General features: G+C 28.7%; 1 protein-coding gene across 2 annotated transcripts; it reads right to left on the bottom strand.

Annotated features, from left to right (window-relative positions):
- Positions 1-9891: 9891 nt before the first annotated feature.
- Positions 9892-12791, bottom strand: LOC108860843 (regulatory protein NPR6). 2 transcript variants are annotated; one of them, XM_018634692.2, is made up of 2 exons: positions 11829-12770; positions 9892-11082 (listed from the first exon to the last, which is right to left on the bottom strand). In XM_018634692.2, exons 1-2 carry the CDS (start codon positions 12312-12314, stop codon positions 10174-10176), a joined length of 1395 nt encoding a protein of 464 aa, XP_018490194.1. In that variant the 5' UTR covers positions 12315-12770; the 3' UTR covers positions 9892-10173. The 2 variants fall into 2 exon arrangements, with proteins under 2 accessions (XP_018490194.1, XP_056866861.1); XM_057010881.1 differs by lacking the exon at positions 9892-11082 and adding an exon at positions 11091-11640 and having other exon boundaries at positions 11829-12791.
- Between the last annotated feature and the right edge of the window lie 537 nt (positions 12792-13328).

Raw genomic sequence — 13328 nt, 5'->3', positions numbered from 1 at the left:
TTAAATAAAAATAATAACAAAAAATAATCAAAAATACATATTGGGAATCGAGATTGAAGGGGTTTGGCACCGTGGATGCTCTAATATTTGCTACCAGTATACGATGTGATTTATATTCTGTTTTTTGAATATATGTTTTGCAATCTTTGTTGTGTTTAATTAATTGCATTTCTTTTTTCTTTGCAGTCTGGCTGCTATTTGCTGTTGTTGTGTCTTGGATGCTTTCTTCTGAGGGGAGTTTATGCATGAAGCTGTGAAATTGGATTGTTTGCTGTTTTATTTTTATTGATCTCATCTTATTCTTCTCTTTTGTCTTATATATGTTTATCATCTGGATCATAAGTTATTAATGGCTGTGGACTTTCTTCTGAGTTTACTTGGGGAATTCACTCAGTGCTGGTTTAGATGGGGAACAAGCGTCACTCAGTGCTGGTTTAGATGGCGAACAAGCGGTACAACCACCACACGTATGATCTCGTTTAGATGGGGAACAAGCGATACAACCATCACACGTATGATCTCGTATCCCTCAGTTTATAATATTTAATTAAAATATGGTTTTGGCTGGTGATTTTTTTCGGGAATAATAGGAAAGAATAGAAAATAAATGTATAGGAATAAAATAGTAAGAATGAAAAAGAATATTTGTTCTTTATCAAATCTAGCAAAAAAAACAATTTTGTTCTATATTTCTCTAATAAAAAGAATTGGAGGAATGAAAAAGAAAAAAATATTCCTTGCAAATGATGATTTTTTAGGAATAATAAGGAATTTAGTGTTCATCTTCATTCCTTGGTCACCATTCAAAACCCTGAACTTTTTAGAAAATATAAGTTATTTTGTTAAAATTAATAAAAGGGTCTCTAGAATATTGGGGAATTTTCAAAAATACCACTTTCAAGGTACCATTATTCATCTTTACCACCACTAAAGACACATTTTCAAAAATACCTTATTTATTAAAATGGTAAAAACTCTTATATCTTTGTTTTTATATGCTTTTCAAAATTCTAATCCCAAATTCTAAATCATAAACCTCCAATTCTAAATCCTAAACCCAAAATCTTCAACTCTAAACCCTAAACCCTAAACTATATACCCTAAATTCAATATCCTAAACCCTAAACCCTAAAGTCTAAACTATAAACCCTAAATCCTCAACTCTAAACCCTAAATCCTCAACTCTAAACCCTAAACTATATACTTTAAACCCTAAAACATCAAATCTTAACCCTAAATCCTAAACATTCAAATCTAAACCCTTCATTAAAAGTAGTGGTAAAAGTGGTTAGTGTAAACATGAAAAGTGGTACTATGAAAATTGTATTTTTGGCAATTTCTCTAGAATATTTTACATAGACATATTTTCAACATAAAATTTGTAAAAGTTTACTTATAAAAGTTTACTTAAAATTTTTTAAAAATATTTATTGCAAACTTTATATAAATATTAAATTTAAGGATTCAAAGCTCAATGGCTCGTTAAATTATTTAGCCGGCGCTAAATTAGTGAATTCATCATCTACAAAATGATGTTACACAGTATTGGCAACCCTCTCTGCTTCTTTATTGCTCTCATCTCTTGTTTCATTGATTCAGAATTTTATTATCATATTAAAAAATTATTCATTACGCAACAACTTTTACAGATAAAATGTGTAAGTTTTTGTTTTGTATGTAAAAGTACAAGTACAAGATAACAATCTGGCTATAACTCGAAATCTAAAAACAACTGTACATGGAGAATTTATTAATTAATCAAAAAATTTACGTAATGAAAATCATTAAGCTTAACAAAACAAACATTTTAATGTTCAAAAACATTGTCGTTTATTCAAACTGGTAATATTAACGATGGTCGATGGTCACTGTCCTAGTGTTATTTAATAAATAGTAAAGTAGTGGACTGAATTTCTATTGAAATAGCATCATAGTCATGGACGTTGGGTTTACAAGAGAAGAAGTCTACGCAAGAACATACGTTTTTTATTACAATCTATCAAAAACTTAAAATGTAAAGGTATACATCAGAGCTCTAGACAATAAACAGATCATGAGAATAAAACTGTATTGCCTATTGGCATCTGTGAGGCTCAAAACCTTTATACTAGAAATAGAAATATAGACCATGACCTTATTGATGTGTATAGGCACAACGAGCAACTCAAGACTGAAAGGAGGATTGTATCTTGATGATTACAAAGTTATATCAAAAATGTAACATGTCATCTTCGATCAGAAGTGGCTTCTTCATCTTCCATGTTTGCGTATCGAAACGTGACTGATGAGTATTCGTTTTTTCACGTATAAGAAGAGACAAATTAGACACACTAGTTTTATCAACCACTATTGAATCACCTCTCTTTTGGGTTATCTTCAAATTTGGAGTAGCAGCGACGAGGCTTGTAGCCGGAGGAGAAGCTCGTGGGTAGAAGAAGTCGGTAGGGAAGAAACTGTATTGTAGTCCGGCCATGTCCTGGTCTTTTAGTGGTTTCTCTTCTTTCTTGTGAGTGTTATGTTTAGAGAGAAGTGTTTCTTTGTTACGACGTATATATAGGCAAAAAAAAAAGTAAAGAGCTGGATTTTGTCTATTTTGTAAAAATTTGGGGGTCCAAAATATAAGAATTTAAAACAATGGGGTCTTTTCCTTGAAAAAAATTGGGGTTCTTCTTGGCCAATATGCGAATCAGTAGGCATAAACCAGGATATTCGAATATATTAGAAAATCGTGGGCGGTGGTGCTTGGAGGGGCACATGATTCGTTTGTATAAAATAATGTTAAAGAATAACAGTATTTAAACTAGAGGTTGTACCCGGTTAAAACCTCATTTTTCTTGTGATGAAGATAGATTATAGTTATACAATATATTCGCCCATATTTAATTATTGTGCGGTCAAAATACGCCCACGATGGTGGTTTGGTGGACCTGGTGGTTTTTATAATATAAGGATTGTCCTCTTATAATATATACTAGATTATGATCCGTGCGCCTGCGCGGATTTATCTTTTGATTCACATATTTTATATATATGTTGTATATTATTTAAGATTATAATATAAAAAGTTAGAATGATCGGAACCAAAAAAATCGACCCGCACAAAAAAAAAACCAAATATCTACTTAGATCGAAATGTTAAGAACTGGAAGAACTCATATCTGAAATGAACAGATTTATACCCGACCCAGTGAGCTAAATTTCAAACATAATATCTTTTGTTATATTTTTAATTCATTTTCTTGGTTCGGTGAGATTTACTATTTATTCGGAAGATTTTTAGCTAACTTAATGATATATATTCGTAGGTTTCTTTTTTTTTGAACAGGAAAAAAAAAGATTTGGAACTTGATTAAATTTATCTTATATAACAAATTGCTGCTATAAATAATTTTTATAAAAACTAATTTGTAACAGTAATATCATTTTTGTTATAAATTAGTATATCATGGTTTATATGTTCAAAGTATAGAGTTAGTCGTCTTCATAGTATTGATAATATTGATAGATGCAAGTTAATGAATACAGATAATATATTGTATTATTAGTAATCTGTCGTATAGTATTATATGTTAGTAGATGTATTATTAATAATCTATCTTATAGTATAATATGCTAGTGGATGTATCTAGCTTATAGTAAAATATATGCAATATAAGGAAACATACGTAGTGGATATAATAATAAGGTAAGAAGTAAAAAATTATGATAAGGGTTGATATTAATCTATACTATATAAAAGTTGAGGCTATAAGCCATTGAGAACGTCCACATAGGATTTTAAACGACCAATCAAAATATGACACATCAATTTTTTTTTTAAATGTCAATATTTCCCAAAAACTGTTTTATTTGATTTCGAATAACGCAAACTAACAAAAGTAAAAACATTACACATATATTAACTTAATATATATAATAATTTCGAAATTTAACAATAAATAGTTAAGAATATATTAATTATTACATTACGAATACTTATTTGATCATTATGATTTATTCATGATGACAAAAAAGATTTATTCATTTTTTAAAAATGTTAAAATTTCCAAAAACAAAACTTAAAGTAAAGCAAAATAAATTTCAATTGAAATATGACAAATCAGATTTTAAATTTATTATTTTAAAAAATTTTAATATTTCCAAAAAAATTAAAAACGAAATTAATATTGTTTATATAACTTAAACTAACAAAATAAATATTAATATTTAACAACTTACTTAAATAAATGGTAATTTTTATAGAAAATGGAAAATCAAAATAGTTATAGTACCAAAAAATTACTTTTTTTAGATATAATAAATCTAAAATACATTTATACCAAAATAAAATAGAAATTAATGTTAAAGTAGTCAAAGTAGAAAATAGATTATTTTATTATTTTAAAAAATGTTAATATCTCCAATATATAAATGAAACGAAATAATACTATATATATATATTAACTTGAATTAATAACATAAGTATTAACATTTGACAACTTGCTTTAAATGGTATTATTATAGTAAAATGGAAAATGAAAATTAGAATTGTAATATTAACAAAAAAATACTTCTTCTTATAATATGTTGAGGCTATAAGCATTGAACATATGATTTAAAATCACCAATTATAATATGCTAAATCATTATTTTAGTTTATTATTTTTGAATAAAAAGTTACAAATATATAGTTTTCTATAATAAAATAGAAATCCATCAAAATACAGTTACTAATAAAAAAAATCAATATAAACCAATTAATATATATGATTTTTTAGAAACTGAAAATATGTTCTTAAAATACAAAACTTTGTAAAATTTAAATGTATAGTATTTAAATCACTTATAATTTTAAATTACATTTAAATAACATAAACCAACAATATGTTTTTGAATATATATAGTTTTTATTTTTGGAAAATTAACATTTTAAATAGAATACGAAAGTTTTTTAATCGAAGCTATAGGAAGTGAAAACACATATGATTTAAAACTCAGATCAAAATATGACAAGTCATTATTTTAATTTACTGTTATCAAAAATCAATATTTTCAAAAAGTTGTCTATATTGGGTTGGTCGATACCATTAGTTAGTTAAACCCCTATTCAAAAACGTTTATTATTTTTAATATGTTCAACAAAATTAACATTTTGAGTTTCTCTTGTGACATAGGCAATTGAATGAAAATTGCTAAAAATAAATTATAGTCAATAATTTTAATAATATAAAACAAATACTTTGCAGCGATGACTTTTAGTAATGTAAAAGTAAATGATAAAAATCGAAAACTAGGGTAAAAGTAATATTAAAGGTTTCAACAAATTTTTAATTAGTTAACTTCCATGGCATGTTGTCAATTTATATATATATATATATATATATGATCTCTTTGGATAAATTACTCTTATTATAATTCAAGCAAGAGAGAAGCGAAACAAATAAATAATTATGTATATATCAAAAATTGAAGCGGCTAAGAGATTTACTCCTATTTTGGTAAAAGAAACATCAAATACAAGTGAAACATAATGGCTTTGTTACACAGGAGATAATATAAAAATTACAATATTGATTACTATATATTGAGCTTAACAATAAACAAGCCGAAGAGCTGAAGAGAAAGCTGTAGGGAGAAGGCTATAAGTAGTTAAACCTCGACTCAGTGTGCCAATTAAAGGCAATGAATGTGAGAACAGATGAGTGGTGAATCTTGACGCTTCTTGAGAAATTATAAGATCGGTTGATCTTGGACTGGATCCATTGCACCAAGAGGTGGATTTAGCAAATTTCACATATGGGTAGACTTGATAAAATAACAAAGTGTAACCAAAGGTGTATGGAGGCATTGAAGATTATAAGCCATTTTAAGATCTTTGATTTTCAATTCAACTAATGGAAAAAACAATTTCTCTTATGGCACTTGCTCCACCTAGGACTTGCCTAGGTTCTACCCATGTTGCACCGACTGCGAGATTAGAAAGACGCTGACTTTGATTTCAGTAATGTTTTTTCGAAGGATGATGACCACATTGGATTTGATAGAATCTTTTATGAAATGAGATAAATAAAATGTCAACAATTTTCCAAAAACCTATTATTTAAAATAAAATAAATTTTCATATAAATTAAGATAAACTTTTAAACTCACTACAAAGAATTAAATTGACATATATACACATTTTGGAAACTTAATATAAAAAAATAACTAAAATATCTTAAAAATATAAACTTCAAGAATTTAAATTATAAGAATTTAAAACACACTTATTTTAAAAGTTGATATTACATAATATTAAAAATTTACACACAGAATTTAAAAATATCAAGATTTTCAGAATAACATATTTATTTTAAAAATAAAAAGCAAATCAATATATAAACAAATATAGGGGAGTTTATGTTAACATAATATACATGCTATTATTGGTGAAAAAACGTCAAAGAAATTAATAAACCCTTTTGTTCTAAAGTATGTTGAAGCATAAAATATTGTATATATTATAATATAATAATATAATAATATCAAAATTTAAAGACTAATAAAATTAGGAGAAATTGAACATGAAATTAATATAGATTTTAAAGTAGTTGTATAGAATATAAATAATTATCTAAATTTATAATAGGTTTTACATGGTTTTTAAACAATTTTAAAACAATGGCTGGTTTCAATTTTTTTTCTTTCTTCCTACGGAGCCAATTTATTATTTTGACTTATAAAACATTTATTTTAAAGGAACCACATGTAAGAATAATTCACTTGTGTGAAACACATATTGTATAAAAATATTATTTTAAGAATTTTAAACTGATTTTTTCAATCAAAAGAAATTATCAAATCTATTTACTCATTAAATTTTGAAATTGTAATCAACACTATCATCTTATATTACTGTCATTAACAATAATAAAACCACATGATGATTTCTTATAAATATATATATATATATAACAAAGATGAAAAAATAATGAGTCTAAAGTATTACGTCTAATAATTAGTTATATTTATAATTAATCTAAAAAACAAGAAAACCAAATTACACAGACGTTTTAGGATAGATGCTATATATTATTAAAAAAATATTCACATATAATTTAGATATCAAAATATGTTAAATTAGCATCAAAATTTATTAATTTTGGTCCTTTTTAATGTAGCCAATTCATTTTTTGACTTACAATAATAAGTATAAAGTTTTATTAAAAATAAATGATGGTGAAAGTAATCCACATGTGTAGACACATGTAAGACACATGTTGTTTACTGATGTGATTTTAAATTACATTTTTCAATCAAATGAATTTAAATTTACTTTACTCATCAACAATTAAAATTTGAAAAATTAATATATTATGTTTCAAAATAAATGTTCTTAGAAAGTTTTAATCTAAATCTTCATTAAACTAACCAAATAAGATTTAATAAAACATACCTGAAAATTTAGGTATTCTAAAAATTATAACTCATTAACAATAAAACACGTACATGGTGACTATTTATACTTCTTTGATGTAATTTAGAAATAAAATTGAAAACAATCTGTGTTTATGAAACTTTATTATGTGATCAACGTAACATATAATTTTAAAATGATTTCACATGAGTTTTATTAAACAATTTTAATAAATATGTTAAAACACAAAAATTCTAAACCAAATAAATTATTTAAAATTTTATCAATATTTTTAATAGTATTAACATTAGACTATAATCTCTGCGACAACTGATGAGAAAGATATGAAAAATATTCATGATACATTAATCAATTGGTATTATGGGAAATTAATGAATAAATTGAAAACAATGAAATTCTGACAAACTTCAAGCAATAAGAAAAAAATATGTGAACTAATAAACCATCATACTTTCGACAATAAATTATATTATGACCAAATCAAGTAGAAAATATATCTACTATTATAAATTCTTATTTTAATTTAAAACACTTAACCGTAGTTAAAAATCTCTATTTATTTCCTTTTCTTATATCTAACAAAAACAATTTAATATTATTTCAATTTCATCAAAATAAATATGACTAAAAAATTATAAATATTATACTATCAAATATGTATTTAAACGAATAAAATTATATTATTTCAAAGACATATTCATTTATGCACACGATAAGTATATAATAATAGAAAAATGATTATGAGCTATATAAACTATATGCGATTTCATGGATGCACATCTAGGAAAACAAAATGTATCTAGGACAAAATAAAGTATATGATTCACTTGACAACATCCTTGAGGTGTTATGTTGCTTACACCATAAACATCCTTCCAATAGTAAAAGATGTTTCAGATTTGAAATCGATCTAGCAAGATTTGGTAAGAAGTTTATCAACTAAACTCTTAGAAATAGACTATAACAAACATACAAGAGATCGAAAGAAAAATAAATACGAAAATCAATAATTCAAAATTGATTTTATATATCCGAGTACATGTGATAATATGTTAAAACCTCATTAGAAATTGTCGGGTTTAAAATCAAACAAAACTTTTTAGCTATTAGATAGATTTTGATGGTGTTAGCAACATAAAACATGATAGTTTTGAGATGTAGTCATGTAATCATATAGTTCATGTCGTTGGTTTTGGCAATGTAGTGATGCATAATTCATGTAGCTGAGAATCCTTTTTCGTATAATAGTCATACTTATTTTTTTATAGGTTTTGTAATTGCAAACCAAAGTTATAACTATGCATATGAAGTAATCTTTATGACATTTAAAATGAAAAAAAAAATTATAGTAAAATTATTTATAAAAATGCAGTAGTAACTAATTAAGATTCATCGAAACAGTCTATATAATTATTTCAAATTGTGATTAATAAAAAAAATATATACTATTATCGATAGAGTTATATATTTACATATACAAACAAAAAATATAAAAATATTAGCTATGTAATGAATATAATTGTGTAAAAAATTAAATATACAAATAAAAATGTTTATATTTTATTTTAAAGATATTTAAATAAAAAATTTAAGATTATTAAAACAAACTCGCGCGTAGCGCGAGTTGAAAACCTAGTTATTTATAAAAAGGCATGTCTAATAATAAGTAGATTAATATAGCATTAGTTACATAAGGTACAACTTTAAAATTCACATAGAAAAAGTTGTAATATTTCTGTTTTAATAAAATAAGATAAGGTTGGACAAAAAAAGGATTGTCCTCTTAGCCAAGAGAGAGACGTATATATGACTCTTTAGATAAGCATGAGGCGTAGTTGTTCAAAAAAAAAAAAGATAAGCATGAGGCGTTCTTCGTGCCTCATTTAGGGTTGTAACTTGTAATAACCAATTATTTTCTGATTATTTAAAATAGTTTTGGTGTACTGTGCAGACTTTTAAATTTGGTTAAACCTCGTTTTAGCCATGAAACTTCTTCCTGAAATAAACTTCCACCAATAGAACTATTCCCGCCAAAGACTAACTAATGTGCTAATTGCTCGATTATAAATACTGAGCTACTATTATTTAATTTTCAGATTGAGTATGACGCTTAACCGTAACTGTAAATCTTTGGAGAATTTCTTTATTTAATTTTCATTGAACCATATTATCCAATCTTTAAAATGTTGTTAGAATCAATTATTTGGGTTTAACCTTTTGATAACGTTTAAAAGAATACTTATGGTTCAATTTTGATTTACAAAATAAAATTTATATATGTCGTGAAGTTCTTGACAAAAATTCACTGAAATTGATGTTGAATCATATGTATTTGACTGGTCTTTTAAAATATAATGATAATTGAAATAGCTATATATAGCATGCTATTATATATCTAAAAACTGGAATAATATTGTTATAATTATGTTGAGTCAATAATTGTATTTGAGGGACTTTGAGAAGAGATATGAGATTATAAGACAAAATTTGTAGAATTAAAAAAAAATTATAAAGAGAATATAAGAACTATATAAATGTATTCTTACATGGAGTTTTTCCAATAACAACAGCATAATTGTTCGTTTTATATAAAAATACGTTTTTCTAATGACCATTTTGTTGGTGGCCTGATATTCTTCTCGTCTCTCCTTCCCACACCCTTCATGGAACATAAAAGTTTACATTGTTCGCGTATGTCCACCATAACAAATAAATACGATCTCAAATATGTCTAAACTCTTAATTATCTCAATTAGAAGATGATCGGCTATAAAAACTTAGAAGTGATGGTGCTGATGATGATACATTGTTGGCGGGTCATGATGATGATGCAGGCTCATTCCTTCCATTTGGTTTCCATGTTCACCTCCAAGATTAAGATAAACCAATCTTGAATCCAAACTACTTCCGCTCGTGTGCTCGTCTTTCAACCTAGGGTACATCACGGTGCTGTTATCGTTATTATTATTGTTCCCTTCTTCGCGGGACATCACCAATGCCGCGGACTGGACCAGCTCTAGACAAAGCCTAAGCTTATTAGGCTCAACATGAGTCAATCCAGGAACTGTCCCTTTAAACAAGAAATCCGACGTTAGGGTTCTAAGGATGTCAAGAGGAGTGATACCATCAACTGTCTGGACGTTCGGATCAGCATGGTGGTCTAGTAAGACGGCCACCATGTCTGGTGAGACCATCTCAGCCGCAATGTGGAGTGCGGTCCTCCTTGTGAGACCCGCTGGATAGTTAACATCGATTGCTCCAAGCTCAAGAAGTGCCTTGACAACCTCTCTACTACAATTTTCCACAGCGTAAATCAAAGCTAGGGACTCGTCTAGATTGAGTCCTTCTCCCATAACCATTAGCTTCACGAGCTCGACATCTGCGGAGTCCAATGCTCGTCTCATCCTCCTGATCTTTTTGTCCTCTAGGTCTAGAGCAGAGGTTAGGTCATGTTGGTGAGGCATCAGGGAGCGAAGAGGCATGGAAGATTTGAGACGAAGGTCCTCAACCTTGGCTACGAGTTCGATTGGGAGATGTTTGGCTAGAATCTCTGTTGGAAGACCGGATTTGGCGACTAGGTAAGAGCAAGTGGTCCATAATTGATGCATGTCATGCTTTCTTGAAGCTATTAGCACCTTCATCACGTCTTCAATGGAGGTCTTCTCCACCATGCTTGTCAGGTGTTTCTGTGATTTAAGGAAAGAAAGAATAAGGGTAAGATAAAATGAGAATTTTCAAAGACACTAGCCACTACTTGTTTTTCATTATGCATGTTCATTGTAAGGGAGTGCTCAAAAGAAACTATGTTTCATCACCAGAGTTTTCATTGTATTCAAACCTGAATGAAGAAAATAGGGCAGCGCCATTATAGGAAAAATAGATATACTAGTAACATTTTGAAAGCCGAAGATAAGGCAAAAATATTTCTTTTAAAAGCGAAATTTGATGGCACAATTTAGTTAAATACCGAAATCAACGAATTAAATCTATACATATATCTGAATAGAAAATCATCCAAATCACAAAAAAGATCATGTCACATCTATATTTTTCGGCTGCTAATAAGATCCCTATTATTAGTCAAAGTTACTAATTTCAAAGATATATTTATTAGTAAAAAGTTTGGATATTGAAGAAAGGAAAACATTAAAGAAAAAGAAAACAAACACATATAATATCTTTAAGTAATTTTTATCGGTATAAAACATATCAGTCCATTGCCTGTCGGAAGAAAGGATGTTGCAGTACGTGCAATGCAATCAATCTTAAAGCCAGTTACACATGAAATCAAAACAATAACAACTCCTATGCGTGCATCATCAATATGGATTCAAATTTTAACTCAACCAAACCAAATCTAAACAGTACATTACCAAGTTTAAAGAACATTCATCATTATAACCTAAATAGACTTTTCTCAATTTATTAGAACCTGAGTAAGCAAAGCGAGCTGCTCCACGCCAAAATAACGAGCCGCAGCTAAGATATCTAAAGAGAGATCCACAGCTGCAGTGCAATGCGTGTGCCAACACCCTCTATCTCCACAGTTCGATCTTGGATCGTGCTTATGCGGGACGATTGAGACTTGGCCACTGTATAAGAATTGAAGTAGAAGCAAGAACACTTCGTAACCAACCGAGTTAACCGGTATGACTCCTCCCACTACGGCTGCTCTAGCCTCTGGCCCGGTTTGGTCAGCTGAATCGGCTTGTGAAGGATCAAATCCGTAGAAGAATTTGCGGAAGAAGAGGCTACGTGCGGCCAGGATGCAACGGTGAGCGTGGACTAGACGGCCTTCCACGCTGAAAGTGACGTCGGAGAAAGCTTGACCGTTGATTAATAGATTTAAGTAATCCAACGATAGAGATTTTAGAGAATCTTCGATATTACTGCTCATCGCTTCTTGCTGATTCTTCATTATAAAATTAGGGTTTGTAGAGGACCTAACAAAAGTCCTATAGAAGATGAAGAAAATAGTCTTTTTTTCTTAAAGAAAGAAGTTATAAGCAAAGATGGGTCAAGCTTTTATCTATAGAAGCTCATGGAGAAGCTGAAGAAGAAGAGAGATAGAGACTCTGTAGTGTTTAAAGATTGGTTTGTGTGTATAATAGATATAGAGAGAGAGAAAGAGACGACAGAGATCTGAATGACCGGACCGGAAGATATTAATATGAATAAATTTATAATAAAGAAAAAGACGATCAAAATGATTAATGTCGACGTGTGTGCTCTTTCTTATTGGATGGAAGCATTTGGAGTTTTGTATAATAGTATTTTTTTGGTCATCACAAGCAAATTCAGCAATTAGAGAGTTAAGAGAAATTTTGGTGATATCCTTTGTTTCTAAAATAGGAAGATAGAAAAGTGATTAACATAGAAGTACGAGCCGAATCCATTTTGGGGCCAATCCAATATGGAAAGAAGAGAAATAATCAGCTTTTATTTTTTAAAACATTTAAGAGAAAGAGAGAGAAACTAATTATAAAATATGATTATAGATCTTGATTAGCACTATAAATATCATTAGCTACCGACTAACTAATACCCCGAATTAATCCATGCCACCTAACACTTTAGTCGCATACATAATCACGTACAAAATTAGTTGCAAGGAAAATAGAAGAGCAAGCCAAGACGATTGGGCAACTGTCTTTTCCGATTGATTCACGACATATGTGAAACTCAATCAGTACTAGGGGTGGTAAAAAAACCGAACCGAACCGATCGAACCGAACCAACCGAACCGAAACCGATTCGAACCGAACCGAAGTCTATTATCAAACAGTTAGGTTTAAGATTTTTCCAACCCGAACCAACCGAACCGAATCCGATCTGAACCGAACCACGTTGAACCAAACCAAACTAAACCGAACCCATAACCAATGTGCATATTAGCAATATACAATATACTAAAATGCTAAGACTAAAGTTA

Source organism: Raphanus sativus, chromosome 5 (assembly GCF_000801105.2).
Source record: "Raphanus sativus cultivar WK10039 chromosome 5, ASM80110v3, whole genome shotgun sequence".
Classification (NCBI taxonomy): Eukaryota; Viridiplantae; Streptophyta; class Magnoliopsida; order Brassicales; family Brassicaceae; genus Raphanus; species Raphanus sativus.
The sequence above is the reverse complement of the archived record's forward strand: the minus strand, read 5'-3'. Positions and strand labels throughout refer to the sequence as shown.

Bases quoted from the DNA above. Each gene is read 5' to 3' on its own strand.
- LOC108860843 (XM_018634692.2), bottom strand. From the start codon at position 12,314: ATGAAGAATCAGCAAGAAGCGATGAGCAGTAATATCGAAGATTCTCTA. The intron at 11,083-11,828 runs GTTCTAATAAAT...CTTAAATCACAG, and splicing joins AGCTCGCTTTGCTTACTCAG to AAACACCTGACAAGCATGGT.